The sequence below is a fragment of the Urocitellus parryii genome, chromosome 5, assembly GCF_045843805.1.
Source record: "Urocitellus parryii isolate mUroPar1 chromosome 5, mUroPar1.hap1, whole genome shotgun sequence".
NCBI lineage: Eukaryota > Metazoa > Chordata > Mammalia > Rodentia > Sciuridae > Urocitellus > Urocitellus parryii.
Genome location: NC_135535.1, coordinates 106,775,357 through 106,790,895, shown reverse-complemented (window position 1 = coordinate 106,790,895; position 15,539 = coordinate 106,775,357). Strand labels below are relative to the sequence as shown.

The window sequence follows — 15,539 nt, the reverse complement described above, 5'->3', positions numbered from 1 at the left end:
TTTTCTCTTGGTTTGCTTATTGCCATTAGCATTCAATTACTCATAGATCCTTTCAGTGAACAGAGCTGGAGAAAAATGTACTCTTACAAATAAATATATATATACACATTGTTTCTGTTGTATATATACATGCAAATATAAAACTATCTTATATTTTCCTTCCAAGAGAGACTATAAAAACAATAATTGAATCAATTTTCCCATATTATGGTTATATATCATCATGTGTCTTCTGTGAGGGACACCAACATTTCTAACTGAGAAAACCATTATATAGCTAAGTATTCTTACTATTCTTAGATATTCTTCATATGGTACTGTAGCAAGTAGTTTAGATTTAAAGGCTTTAAAGTCTACTAAGGTTCTTAACGTTAAGTGAAGTGATAAAAGCAATAACTTGTACAAAGCTTCAGTAAGCCATAGATGCATATTTCAATATCTAGAACAATTATGAAAGCATAGTAAAAGAATTTATAGGGGCTGGGGTTGTGAGAACACTCACCTAGCACATTCCAGGCACTGGGTTCCATCCTCAGCACCACATTAAAAAAAAATGAATGTATAGGGCTAGGGATATAGCTAAGTTGGTAGAATGCTTGCCTCGAATGCACAAGGCCCTGGGTTCAATCCCCAGCACCACAAAAAAAAAAGAAAGAAAAAAGAATGTAAAACTAAAAAAACTGAAAGAGAACTTTTAAGACATTTGATTGATAGAAAATATAGCAAAAGGAGTAAGAAAGGCATAAAACTGGCAGGTAAAAAAAATTCTAAGATCATAGATAAACACAAATTGGGGGTTTGTTTTTATTTATTTACTTTAGTATTGAGTTTTATGATTTCCTTATAATATTTGGGATATTAGCCCCTTATCAGATATATTGTCTTTAATATTTTCTCCCACTCTACACGTTGCTTCTTCATTTTGTTTATCGTTTTCTCTACTGTGCAGAGATTTCAGCTTGTTGTCGTCCTACTTGCTTATTGTTACTCTTGTTGCCTGTGTTTTGGTGTCAGATCCAAAAGTATCACTCCAAGACCAAAACCAAGGAGATTTTTCTCTAGGTTTTCTTCTAGGAGTTTTAGGGTTTCAGACTTTATATTTAAAGTTTGAGTCCATTTCAAGTGACATTTTGCTTATGGTATAAAACAAGAGCACAATTTTATTCTTTTGTATGCTAATGTCTAGTTTTTCCAACATCTTCACTTAAAGGCATTTTCCTTTCCCTATTGCATATTCTTGGTTCCCTTGTCAAAAATTAGGTGAAAATATATAGATAGATATAGATATAGATAAAGAGAGAGAGAGAGAAATACACACACACACACACACACACACACACACACACACATACTATTCAGCCCCCAAAATCGAAGAAATTCTTTCATGTCTGTTGTAACATAGATGAACCTAGAAGACATTATGTTTAGTGAAATAAGCCAAAGAAAGGTAAGTACTTTAGATATCACTTATATGTGAAACTAAAGAAATTAAACTCACAGAGAGTAGAATGGTGGTTGCCAGGGACTAGAGGCAAAGAAAATAGAAAATGATGGCCAAAGGGTACAAATTTTCACTTATCAGAAGAAAAAGTTCTGGGAAATCCAATATACATTATGAGTGGTGATAAATGTGCTAAGTAATTTGTTGCAATAATCATTACATAACATATATGTATATCAAATAATGCCATTGTATACCTTGAATATTCCTTGTCAATTAAATATTTTAAGATAAAAGCAAAGAAAAGTTACTAATACAAAATTGTATATACAGTGAAAATAGCCTTCAAACATGAAGGCAGAATAAAGACATTTTAGGATGAGTAACTAAAAAGAACCAATAAAATTTTTTTTAATTTTTTTTTAATTTTTTTTAAATGAGAGAATTTGTTAACAAATTTTCACTACAAAAATGCTAAAAAAAATTCTTCAAGTTAAAAGGAGATGACAATAAATGGAAACCTGGATCTAGAAGAATTAAAAACAGCAAACATAAAAAACAAAGTCCTTATTTTTCCACTTTCTTTAAAATACATATGACTAAGGGCTGGGGTTGTGGCTCAGTGGTAGAGTGCCCACCTAGCATGCATGAGGCACTGGGTTCTATCCTCAGCACCACATAAATGTAAAATAAGGATATTGTGTCCATCTAAAACTTAAGAATAAACATTTTTTAAAAATACATATGACTAAAATAAAGGGGTTATCCAATGAAACTCCAAAGATCAGTAGAGGAAAAGGGACCAAGGGGTAGGAGGAGGTGGGGGGAGAGAGAAGGGCTGGGCAATGATATTGGCCAAATTATATTGTTATATTGTGTGAATGTTTGAGCATATAACAACAAATCCCATCATTATGTACAACTATAATACACCAATTAAAAATGTGGAAAGTTAAAAAATAAAATATATATGATTATTTAAGGCATAAAATAATAAAACTGTAGAATAGACGTTAAAATTCATGAACATATATATTTTACATATATATTATTATTTCTGAGGAAATATTATATATATATATATGTATACATACATATGGAGTAACACTTAAGATGGAAATAACTGGAATAGCTAGTACTATATTTTGGCAAAGTTTTTTTTTACTTCACCTGCATATCAGGTACAATATCACTTTTAAAGAGATTGTGAAAAGATAATGCATGGAACCATTTATTATGAACAATTTTCTTCCATCGTAGGTAAATGTACAATCTATACAGTAATGAAGAAGACAGAATTCTCTTTTGTTTTGGGAAACAATATCACAACGAGTTCTCTGAAGATTTGATTGCTCCAAAAAAAATAGAACTAAATGGCAGCAAGCTCAATATCATCGTAGCCAGGGTCTTCTTGTCTCAGGAACAGGGAGGATCCTTTCCCCTCCATGCTAGAGTTGACAGCTTCTCTGGGAGACTGAGGAGAGGTGCCTGAAACAGTAAGGAAAACCCAAGTTTCATTAGTGACAAGGCAGTAGAGACCTCTTATAGAAGGAAAGACAAGTACAGAGTGGCTGCAAAATACCTATGTGGGCCCAGAGCTTGTCTGAAAGGCCAGACAGAGCTGCCTCATTCTGAGGGCTCTGTGCAAAATCTGATTTGATGTCAAAAAGAGAGATGGGTCAATAACAGTGAGGAATACAAAGAACTATGAGCACTCTCTTCCACAGCAGGCTGGTCTGATTCCTTAAAAAATGGAGGCAGTAGGTGACTTGTCTTGATTCCTCAGTATCTAAATAACAGACCCTACTTGACAAAGTATTTATGAAAACATTTTGGGTCCTCTGGCAGATGCCCAAGGAAGGCAGCTAAATCATATCCCAGTCTACCATTTGCCCACCAATACCCAAACATAAGCAGCAAGCCTGGTCTTAGAAGAAAATGTCATATGTCCGTTGAAATAATGAGAGAAAACAGTCTCTTCCTTCTAACCTCATATACCTACATGAGCTGTTCCCTGTTCCTGGCTTGTTTCAGCTATTTCATTCTTCTGAAAGGAGAAACATACTGTGTTTCCTGAGTTGCTGCCCACCACATGTTGGATGTAGACATGTTTGTATGAGTTGCAGAAACTTTTTGGATTTATTTCAATTTTTTAAACCTAAAACAAGATATGTGTTCTGACAAAAAATATAGGGACTCTTTCAGATCATGAGAAGTAATCTGGGAGGTCTTTAAATAGAAATGTGAGTTAAATCTATGAGCTATAAAATTTTGTTTTGGGGAAACCATGTAACCAAACATTTGAAGTTGATATTACCCTCTATTAATGTAGAATGCAATGGCTGTAATTAAGTGTTGAAATTTCTTCACTAGAAGGAAAAGACTATTCTATGACTATTCTTTTCTAGTAAAGAAAAGCTAATGATTGATAGTTTCACTGTCATCTTTCCCATGACAAGGAAGTAAGACTACTGTAGACAGAGCTGTCCACTCACCTGAATAAGAATACCTAGCACCACCACCCTTTTCTAGGAAAAAATACTTCTCACTCATCCCAGGGACAGAAGGAATTTCAGAAACAGTTAACTCTTCAACATCATCATAACCATAATCTGTGACACTGACATGCTGTCCCAGTCGTTCTGAAAATAAAAAAATAATGTGAAAAAGCAAAATATGCATTGGACTAGGTGATGCCTTAAGTATGTTCTAAAGCTGAGATTTTAGTAGCTAATATAGGCAACATATACCAAGGCTGTCCCAAAAGATACATTTGGTCTCAATATTTTTAAAAACCCTGTAAATGTTCTAAATATTCCAATATATTAGGATCAATAACATTTTCCTAAAATGGTGTTTCATATCAAAAAACATCAACAAAAGTTATTGTACTACAAGTGTCAGGTACTATTTTCTGGCACATGGCCCAGAGTCGAAACACATAATATGTACACATCTGTAATTACAGGCAATGAATCAGAACCAAGAGAACCCAGGCTGTTCATGTGCCATCAGAGGCAGGAGGAGATAAAGGGAAGCATGGCTTTAAGCCATTGCACATACAAGTAATCCCACCAATCCCAATCACAGGAGGCCTGGGTTTTCAATACACCTAAGTGCTCTGCTGGCCTTAGGCTCCCATCTCCACAGAGCTGTCCTGAACATGCCTCATTCCAAGAGCTGTCCACATTTACCACTTGGGGAAAGGTCTAGAGTGGACATTTTTGGCTATAGAAAAGAGATCCTGGTAGTTGATAAATATAGGCACTACACATTCTATGTATCCAGGAATAATCCATTTTTTGTCTCAATATTCACATAAGCCACAAAATTATTCATATGTTACTATATCTCAGGGTCAATATCATACTTCCAGTGTTTTCTCTCACCATGGAATTTTTTATAGGATCAGGTTCAGATGCTATTCTTTTAAATATAGCCCTTGAATTTACAATAATACATTTGATATATGTCTATGATCCCATAGAAGTAGCTTTGGATATTGAGAGAACTGCACCTGAGCTTTCCCTTGCTGAGGTGACAGAGTGGTCAGAGAGGAAGAAAAATAGTTGTTAATTGGACAGAAGATATCTTTTCCATCCTAATCACAGGAGGATGTTCTTCTCACATCATAACCTCCTCCTCACCCCACCACTCAAGGGAACACCTGTCTCTAGTACCTGGGGCAGATTCAGGCTCTCCATTCTCCTCATGGTGCTCTGTGTAATATGACAGCTTAGTCGCTGAGTCTTCAGACAGATTTCCTGGTAGAGAGAAAAACATCACAGGCAAACACACACGTCATGGTTCGGAAGAAATATGGAAGCTTTAGACTTGTAGAGAGAGGGCTTGGAGCTCCTGCCTTAGGAGGAGGATGGACATATAGGTTGGGTAGTGACGGGGCCTGTGCTCCCTGAAGACGGCCATACCCATGACCAACTCGTGAACAGAAAGGAGGGTAGGGAACACACCTGGGCTGTCCTGCAGGTCCTCATTCTCTGGATTCATGAGGTAATCTATCTCCTGGTACAGGGCCTCATCAACAGCATCTTCAAAAGTAGATAAGTCTGGGGAAAGCAGAATGAGTTCAGAGATTGCTCCTGGAGGTGATTCCCTTACCAACAGAAAAACCTGTTGGAGACACTCCTCTGGGCTACCAGAGTCCCTTTCTTTAGCTTCTGCTCTGTTAGTTCAAACTATGGGTCCTGACTCTACCTGGATTCTATACTCAATCTCCACTGACATGGTCCATACAAGAAGCCATTATTTTTCAGAGTTTCCATATTCAACCCAGGACCAAGGATTCCAGTGCTTTAAATGCTGAAGTATGTAAAGCAGTTTTCCAAATAATAAGAATGGAGACTCAAACATACTTTTGAAGGAACCACAACAGTTCCACCATTCTCCCTGAATACTTTCCAGGTCACAACATCCCTAATTCCTACCTGGGCACTCTGTTCTCCATCTATGCAGCTGAATCCCAAGGATGATAAGGACCAGAAAGAGAAGGGCTCCCAGGATGATGCAAAGGATTCCAGGTAAGGAGGAGATACCAGGGACAGGGGTTGAGACTGAACTGGTACCTGAGGAGGTAAAGGATCATGAGTCTTTGGAGAAGACCATAAGCCCAGGAGAATCCAATTACCCTGGCCATCCCTTGATTCTTCAGGACCATGAAGTGCCTAACTCAGATACAATGGATCTGCCTGAACCCCAAGATGTTAAGATCCTGCTCTGAGCTATGTCAATGATCTTCTGAGTTTGGTTTTAAGGAATTTCTGTAAAGTGAACATTGGTGAGGCTTTGGAGCCCTTGGCTACTACAATTTAATAAACTGTATGGCCTGTTCTAACCCTGATCATCAGGTCTACTATAATTTTCTCAAAAATGTGTAGACTTCATAGTGCAGGACTCTGAAAATATGTCTCCCTTATCACATGGGTCGGAGCAGAAGAACCACTTCTAGATTTGGGAGAAACTCTAGTTCTTTCACCTGAAAAGAAGGAAAATGAGATCACTGAAATGGTTCTGGGAATGTCACTGGGTCCACCCACTACCTCTGGCACATGGTTCCGTCCCAGAAGCCAGGAGATTAGGCACAGCCTTCCACAGCCAGAGCTCAGGGTAGTAAAGTAGCCTTGGAAGCCCTTTGGATGCAAACACACTTCAACCCTGTCCCCCCCTCCTCGTCCTGCTACTCACCAGAACACCTCACACCAGCGTCCTCCTCATGCTTGCAGTCACTCTGTCCCCAGGGTGCTGCAGCACAGGCCCACAGGGAGGGCTCCCTGCCCCTGCACTGCACCTCGTCCAGCCAGATGCTTTCATTTCCAGGGCCAAATTCAGCTTCCCCTGGGGCTTCCAGGGCAGAGCCACAGCCCAGCTGCTGACACACCACCTCAGCCTCTGCCAGGCTCCAGGAGTCATCGCACACAGTGCCCCAGGCGCCTTCATGCCAAACCTCCACTCGCCCTGAGCACTCGCTGTCTCCTCCCCTGAGTAGGAGCTTCTCTTTGTCTGAAAAGGCAGCAGCACCTCCTCTTACTGCCCTGGTGGGAGGAAAGGAGCCCCTGGAAGCCATGGGGAAGGTGGAAGGGGATGAGGTACCTGTGCAGGGCGCAGTGGCTGGACAGCTCTTGGGTCTGTTTCCTGCAGGAGCAGACAGTGAGGACACACCAGTCAGGGTCAACTGGAGTAGTCCTGTCCAGGACAAGGTTCTTGAAAGTCCTGGGCTCAGATCAAGTGACAGGTGGAGATACCAGGCTTCACACGCAGTCTAAGGTCCTGCGTTACCAAGACATTTCCTGGAGCATATCCCTATCAGCAGCTGAAATTATTTTTATCAGTTTCCATTTTTTCACTCTCCCCATTTTCTAAACAAACATAAATACAAACGTGCTGTCTTGTACTCGCCCTCTCTCACTCATTCCCCACAATGCAAACTCCACCAGACTTTGCCTTGTCATTCCTGCTGATCCTACTATCAAGACAGTGTCTGGCACATCCACATATATGTAGAGAATCTTCTATGAATGTTATGAATAGGGACTTGATAAATATTTATTGAATGGACAAATTTTATTCTCCATTTATTCAAGAACTCTTATTCTGCTAAAAAGCAATTCCTTTACATTCTTGCTAATCAGTAAGGTAATAAATAAAATACAAATTGATGTCAATAACTTGTAGTAATAAATATTGGGCATTAAAAATATAATTAATGCATGATCACAAAAGTAATTTGTGTTTAATGTTACACTTAATTTTAAATAGAAAATTGTAAAACAGATCAAAAGAATAAAAGATTTCTATTTTATAAAAGTAATAGAGCGCCAGGCATGGTGGCACATACCTGTAATCCCAGCAATTCAGGAGACTAAGGCAAGAAAATTCCAAGTCCAAACCAGTCTCAGCAACTTAAAGAGACCCTGTCTCAAAACAAAAATAAAAAGGACTAGGGCCGGGGACAATGGCGCACGCCTGTAATCCCAGTGGCTTGGGAGGCTGAGGCAGGAGGATGGTGAGTTCAAAGCCAACCTCAGCAACAGCAAGTTGCTGAGCAACTCAGTGAGACTTGTCTCTTAAAAAAAAATAGGGCTGGGGCTGTGACTCAGTAGTCAAGTGCCCTTGAGTTCAATCCTCAGTACCAAAAAAAAAAAAAAAAAAAAAAAGGACTGGGGATATGGCTCAATAGTTTAGCATTCCATAGGTTCAATTCTTGGTACAAAAAAAAATCAGGTAAAAAACAGTAGAACAATAGCTAGCCGGTAAGAACAAAATATATAAATATATGCACAAAACTCAAATAAATATATTAAGGAAAAAATAATACATGAGAGTTCACAGAGATAACATAGAAACAAAAAATTATTAAAAAAATTGAAACCAAAAGAAGTACATATACATGCAAAATAATACCAAGAAAATAAATGTCTACATGGCACTCGTTATTAAAAACCAGTATTGATATATATTATTGTCCTTTTATCCTGTCACATCTGTCTTATGCAGGAACATCTCTGAAAACGAAGGCAGGACTTCTCTTGAGTGGTTGATCACCTTCAGGATGGTAGACATGCCTACCTCTCATTTCATAATGTCTTATTTCAGAAAAAATTATTTAGTATACAGTTTTACTGCTTAATATCTCTTTAGCTGCCATAGGAAAAAGGCTGGGGGTGGGGGTGAGGAAAGAGAGACAGAAGAGAATATAAACTTCTGCCTCTCAAGTATTTATCATCACATTCTTCCTAGCTGCATATTTGGACAATTCTCACAATTCATTCATTTTTATCTTAAATGATATGGTAGGAGTTGCTGACAATTTTGATAATTTATTCTCCGTGAAAATGAAGGAAATGGTACTTACCAGTTCATTTATCCTATTTACTTCAGGGTAATATTAATAGACAAAGGATGATGTGATATGACTAAGTTATCCTTTTACATTTTTACATGTCTTTCTTGCTTATAATGAATAAATAATGTTTTTGTAACTTAAGTAAAATAGAAAGGAAATGGTTTCTCTCTAAGCCTAATACAAACTGGCGGGAACATAAATCTCCTTGCACAAACCTCTATGCACAAAACCAGCAAAGGCAAGTGTGGCCTATTTGGGGAAGAAGAGAAAGATGGGAAGGTGTAAGAGGATATGGGTTGGCCATCCCTTCCTTGTGGACCTCACAGGAGTGAGGTTCTTCTGTTATTTATTCTTAGAGTAAACCCAAGTATGCCCCCCTTGCAATTTCGATGCATCAGTTACAACTGTTTCCCCTGGAACATCTCATGAACAATCTCCTCCCTCTTCCCTGACGAAGTCCTTCAATGTCTAAGCACAATATGCTGACCACAGCTTCCCTGGCATTTCGGTTTCTAGTTGTTTTTGCACCTGGGACACACAATGAAATGTGCCAGTGTTATTTTTAAAGGCAACTCACCCAACCCACATCAACACATTAATCTACTTGGTATTCAAATAAATCTATTTCCAGCACCATATTTCTCACTCTTTCACCTCATAGTCTGCTTTTCAAAAGGACTTTGTACAGTTTTCATCTACTTAGTATTCTTTGGTACTTTTATTTCTGGTTTGACCCCATTCAAACTCTCCACTCTAAAATGTGTTCTCACTAAGATGCTCAGTGGCATACAATTACCTAATCACCTAATCTAATGGGCACTTTTCTGTTTTTATTTACTTTATGGCTGCAACAGATTTTGACATATTTAATTATCCAACTTTTCTTCAAAATTTTCCAGAATATTTAGCAAAGAAGACAGATAGTGCAAAGGCCCTAAGAAGAGAACACATTAGAAAGAAAGTTTCCTGGGGAATAAACAAAACAATACAGTTTTGTTTTGTTTTTTTAAAAACCCACTGTCCTCTTCAATGAAACAAAGACAGTCAATATGTACATGAGTGGAAGAGTAACAGGAGAGGAAAGCTGCAGAACAGGTCTTAAGGACCTTGTCAAGAGGATAAGCATAGGGCTAGGGATGTGGCTCAAGCAGTAACGTGCTCACCTGGCATGCGCGGGGTGCTAGGTTTGATCCTCAGCACCACATAGAAATAAAATAAAGATGCTGTGTTCACCAAAAACTGAAAGCAAATATTTTTTTAAAAAGAGGATAAGTGTTCTGGATTTTATATTAAGCTCAACTGAAAGGAGGCTTATAATCAAGGAGAAAATGATACTAATTTTTAAAACACCTCTGGTTGACAATCAATTATAGAAGAAAGAGATTGGAAGTAGGTGATCACCAGAGACACTTGTTTAATCTAGGCAACAGATGATCTTCCCTGGACTGACAATGACATGGAAGGAGTACAAGGATTAAGGATATACTTGAGGATAGAAGCAACAGAGTTTGCTATTATATGAGATGTGAAGGAAAAGGGAAATGAAGAAATGAGGTTGACTACTATGTATTGATCTTAAGTGACTGGACAATGATAGTAACATTTATTGCAATGGAGAATATAGCAGGTAGAAAGGGTTAGGAGCAAGCATAGAAGGGTGGAATCAAGCATTCTTTTTTAGAGGTTAAATTTGTGTTGCCTATTATATATACAAGTGAAGATGTCATGCAAAAATTGAATACAAGAATTTTTAGTATAGGCAGAGCTAAGCTATAGAGGTACATATTTAGGAAATGTTGGCATATAGATGTCATATAAGTCCATTGGCTCAGGATGAAAGCACAACTAAGAAAAAGTAGAGATCTTATACAAATCCCTTAGAGTGTCTAAAATCTAGAATCTGAGCTAAGGAGTTACAGCATATGAACTTAATGAGGTAGAGTAGAAAAAGCAAAAAAAAAATAATAATTTTGAGAAGGAAAGACAATGCTGCTAAGATGTCAAGAACAATATAACAGGGCTGGGGATGTGGCTCAAGCGGTAGCGCACTCGCCTGGCATGCGTGCAGCTCAGGTTCGATCCTCAGCACCACATAAAAACAAAGATGTTGTGTCCGCTGAAAACTGAAAAATAAATATTAAAAAATCTCTCTCTCTCTCTCTCTCTCTCTCTCTCTCTCTCTCTCTGTAAAATATATATATATATGAAACAAACTCAGGCCTATTTTTTAGATTCCTTTTTTTTTTTTTTACCACTTCTGAGGAGTGATGAGATCTAAAACCTAACTTAAATGAGTTCAGCACAGTAGACCCAGACAGAGACTATGGGCAATACTGGTAAATATGTGGGTTGTGGAGAGGAAGGCAGAGGGATAAAGAGGGCAGCAGCTGGAGAAGGAAGTGAGGTCGAAAAAGAATACTCATTTGTGTGCTTCTCAAGATATCAGGAATCAAGCCCTTAGGTACATTGATGGATGTATTATAAGCTTTGCATCACTTTGTACTTGCATACCTGACAAAAACAACTTAGAGGAGGAAAGGTTTATTTTTGTTCACAGTGTAAGAGGATTCAATTGAAGTTGAGCCAGCTCAAGACAGAAATATCATGGTGGAAGGGTATGGGGGAGATAGGTGCTACTTAGCATATAATAGAGGAGATAAGACATAGTCTCCAGGGGCATTACTTCAGGGGCATGTACCTCCTCCAGATACACCTCACCTGTCTACAGCTACCAGCTGATTGGAATTCTGAGAAGACATAGATGCAATCAGTATTATATGGGGGCCCCTTGACCACTCAGGAGTTCCCTGTGATGCAGCAGACAAAAACAAACAAATGCCTCTTCAACGGGATGGTCACTGGAGGGCGGGCAGTGGGGTCTGCCTAAGAGTGGTCTCTACCTCTGGTCCAGCATCTTCCACTTCTTCATGACACACAGATTTCTGTGTAATAAGTGTTGCCAGCACTGGAGTATAAACTCTACGAGGGCAGTAGCTATGGTTTCTTCTCTTCTCTGTTCTCTGGCCTGGAATTAAGTCTCTACCCACAGAACTCTCAACTATTTTCTGCCAACAGACTGACCTGAGCAGTTGTCTGACTGGTATAGACACATTTCAGAGTAAATGACCACAGGTTTAAGAGCTGGACCAAGGTGGAATTTAATTCCCAAAACTCATCCTAACTTAAAGTTGTTGGTATGTATTTAATGTCTCCTGACCCCAGTTTCTTTAGTTGAATAAAATTATCACCAAATACCTTCAGTAACCTGCAGGGATGGGACAAACACAGAAACAGACAGTAGGTCACCTGCACATGTGATATGTGCTTCCTCCTTTGGAGAGCAAGATCTCTGTTTCCAGGGGTCAGAAGGACACTGCCAGAGAGAGATATCAGTTTTCCGACAGTGAATTCCATCCACCCAGCGGGATCTAGAACCTTCCCTGAGAGGAACCAAGAAATCCAGAGTCCCACTGTCCCCACAGCCAAGCTGTCTGCAGATCACAGACAAGGTCACAGCTTCCATGGGGCTGTGGCAGACACTGCCCCAGGTGTTGTTGTAGAAAACCTCCAGCCACCCAGCACACTCCTGGTCCTCGCTCACCAGCCTGAGGGCCATGAACTCTGAAATGGGAAGGGAAACATCAGAGCTCAGTGAGCATTCAACTCTTCATGTTTTGGTCTTTCTGTTTTTTTTTTTTTTTTGGTTTTGTTTTTGTTTTTCTTCCTATCTCAAAGATAGTGAACACACAATGCTGATGCTGCTGAGAAAGAACCCATGGAAAATAATGAAATTCTTCTTCCTTTATCTGATTTTGCCAGCTTGTACCCATTTTTCTATTTCTACCTTAATGATGCAGTGAAAAAATGGACAAGCGGGAACATGGACCTAGGTGCTCTGCAAAGAGGAAAAGCTGAATCCTGTTTCCTGGGTCCATATGTGACATACCCTAAGAAAGGCAGCGTGGACAGTGAGGTGGCAGAATAGTGGAGCCCCAAACATTCACTTCCTCATCCTAGAAGCCTGTGAATATCCTAATCCTGGTTGCCTCATGGGGCAAAGGGGCTTTGAAGAGAGGGTTAAGATAAGGATCTTTTCATTATGAGATCATACCAAATTATCTGGATTAAACATGTGATCACATCCCTACACCTGTACCCTTAAAAACAAATAACCTCTTTTGGCCATAGTCAGAAGGAACATGACAATGGAAGAATGGTCACACAGTTGCAAAGTGATTGGTTTGAAAAAATTAAGAAAGGGCCATTAGCCAAGGAATGCAGACAGCTTCTTAGAAATTGGAAAAGGCTGGGAAATGAGTCTTCCCAGAGCCTCAAAGAAATGCAACCTACTGACACTTCGTTTTTAGCCCAGGCAGACCTGGGTTGGATTTCTAATCTAATCTAAGATAACTAGGGTGGGTTTAAGCCTCTAACTCTGTAGTAATTTGTAACAATAACAGTGGGGAAATAATCCAGTGGATTTTAGACAGATTTTGCACCCACATGTGACTGAAGCATGAGATCTGCTTTCAAATGGACACTGTAGAGAATGACTGTGTCAGCAGAAGCTCAGCTGCTGCAGCAGGAAATGAAAACACCTCATCTTCTCTGCTGGAAAGACAGGCACTGTGGGAGGGGCCTCCTCCCCCTGAGACCTGTCAGTAATTCCCACACCCTGAAGTAGGGCTCAGTCACCACCCTGCAGACCCTCCCAGACCTCTCAGCCTGTGCACAGTGTGCACCACAGACCTGAGCAGATGACCCCTGCATCCTCCTTGTGCCTGCAGTTGTGCTGCCCCCAGCCCTGGGAAGGGCACTGCCACACATGGGCCTCCTCTCCTGTGCAGTTCAGCTCATCCAGCCAGATGGGCCCTGATCCCTCTCCAAAGTGAGCAGAGATGGTGGCCTCCAGGGCCACTCCACAGCCCAGCTGTCTGCACACCACATGGGCATCACTCAGGTCCCAGCTGTCATCACAGATGGAGCCCCAGGAGCCCTGCTGCAGGATCTCCACTCTCCCTGCACAGCGACTGCCCCCATCCACCAGACGGAGCTGTCTGCTATCTGAGGAGAGACAGGGTCATATCAGTGGGCATTTACACAGGGAATGGGAAGGCTCAGGTGCTGGGGTCTTACTCACCTGAGCAGTTGGCAGTGTTGCCCTCTGAGGCTGTGGAGCCTGCTGGGTCAGACCAGGAGTCATTGCACTGGGGCAGCAGCTGGGTCTGGTTACCTATAGAAGTGGGTAGAGAGCAGGAAACTGAATTAAATTACATAATAATCTAGGGATGGCATTTGAAAGTATAGGACATAATCAGTAATTTCCTATCTTTAGAGCTGATCTCTTAATGGAGATTTCTGCTTCTGACTCAGGCAGACTCTTAGGCTTTTTGTAAAATAGTAGGAATGATTTTAGGAAAATGGGAGTATGCCAGTTCTTCTTGAGAGCATTCTACACCTTCCAGAAAAACTTTTGGAGTCAAGTTCAGAGAAGAGTAAAAACTGGGATCAGCTAGTGAATACAATTAATAATTTAGACTTAATGAACATACATAGATTATTTCATCCATCAAGGACTGAATATACTTTCTTCTCAGCAGCACATGGAATCCTTCTCTAAAATAGAACATATCTATCTTAGGCCACAAAGTAATTCTTAGCAAATACAAAAAAGTAGAGATAACACCTTGCATTCTATCATCAGATGATAATGGAATACAATTAGAAATCAATGAAAAAAATAGAAGCTACTTTAACACTTGGAGACTATGTTGTACACTATTAAATGACCAAAAGATAGCAGAAGAAATCAGGGATGAAATAAAAAAAATACATAGGAGTAAATGAAAATAGTGACACAACATATCAAAATCTTTGGGATACTATGAAGGCAATATTAAGAGGAGAGTTCATTGCATTAAGCTTATTCACTAAAGGAATAGAAAGTCAACAAATAAATATTACATCTCAAATCCCTAGAAAAAGAACAAATCAACACCAAACACAGGAAGAGACAAGAAATAATTAAAATAAGAGCTGAAATCAATGAAATTGAAACAAAAGAAACAATTCAAAAAATCAACAAAAAAGTTGGTTCTTTGAAAAAAAATTAAAAAGTCAATAAATCCTTAGCCATGCTAAAACAGAGAAAATTCAAATTACTAATATTTGTTACGAAAAAAAGAAATATCACAGTGGACACTACTGAAATACAGACAATAATCAAACTATTTTGAAAATTTATATGCCAATAAAATAGAAAATCTTGAAGATATCAACAAATTTCTAGAGACACATGACCTACCCAAATTGAGTTAGGAGGACACATACAATTTAAACAGATCAATTTCAAGAAATAGAAGAAGCATCAGTCACTGTGGCACATGCCTGTAATCCCAGTGGCTCAGGAGGCTGAGGATGGAGGATCATGAGTTCAAAGCCAGACTCAGCAAAAGTGAAGTACTAAGCAACTCAGAGAGACTCTGTCTCAAAATAAAATACAAAATAGGGCTGGGATGTAGCTAAGTGTTCAAGTGCCTATGAATTAAATTCCCAGTAATCCCCTTCCCCACAAAAAAGAAATAGAAGATGCCATCAAAAGTCTACCAACTAAGAAAAGTCCAGGACCAGATGGATTCTCAGCCAAGTTCTACAAGACGTTCAAAGAAGAATACCAATATTCCTTATATTAGTCCATGAAATAGAAAAGGAGGGAACACTTCCAAATCATTATATGAA

General features: G+C 39.4%; 1 protein-coding gene across 1 annotated transcript in view; it reads right to left on the bottom strand.

The window, feature by feature from the left end:
• Window positions 1-2,810: 2,810 nt before the first annotated feature.
• Window positions 2,811-15,539, bottom strand: part of LOC113192964 (antigen WC1.1-like) — a 186,353-nt gene continuing 173,624 nt past the window's right edge. The window contains exons 22-32 of the mRNA XM_077799083.1: window positions 13,942-14,034; window positions 13,551-13,865; window positions 12,108-12,422; window positions 7,049-7,090; window positions 6,644-6,958; window positions 6,399-6,434; window positions 5,887-6,024; window positions 5,371-5,508; window positions 5,122-5,205; window positions 3,937-4,083; window positions 2,811-2,929 (exon numbers count right to left, since the gene is read on the bottom strand). Coding sequence (XP_077655209.1) covers window positions 2,811-2,929; window positions 3,937-4,083; window positions 5,122-5,205; window positions 5,371-5,508; window positions 5,887-6,024; window positions 6,399-6,434; window positions 6,644-6,958; window positions 7,049-7,090; window positions 12,108-12,422; window positions 13,551-13,865; window positions 13,942-14,034 — 1,742 coding nt within the window. The remainder of the gene's footprint in view (window positions 2,930-3,936; window positions 4,084-5,121; window positions 5,206-5,370; window positions 5,509-5,886; window positions 6,025-6,398; window positions 6,435-6,643; window positions 6,959-7,048; window positions 7,091-12,107; window positions 12,423-13,550; window positions 13,866-13,941; window positions 14,035-15,539) is intronic.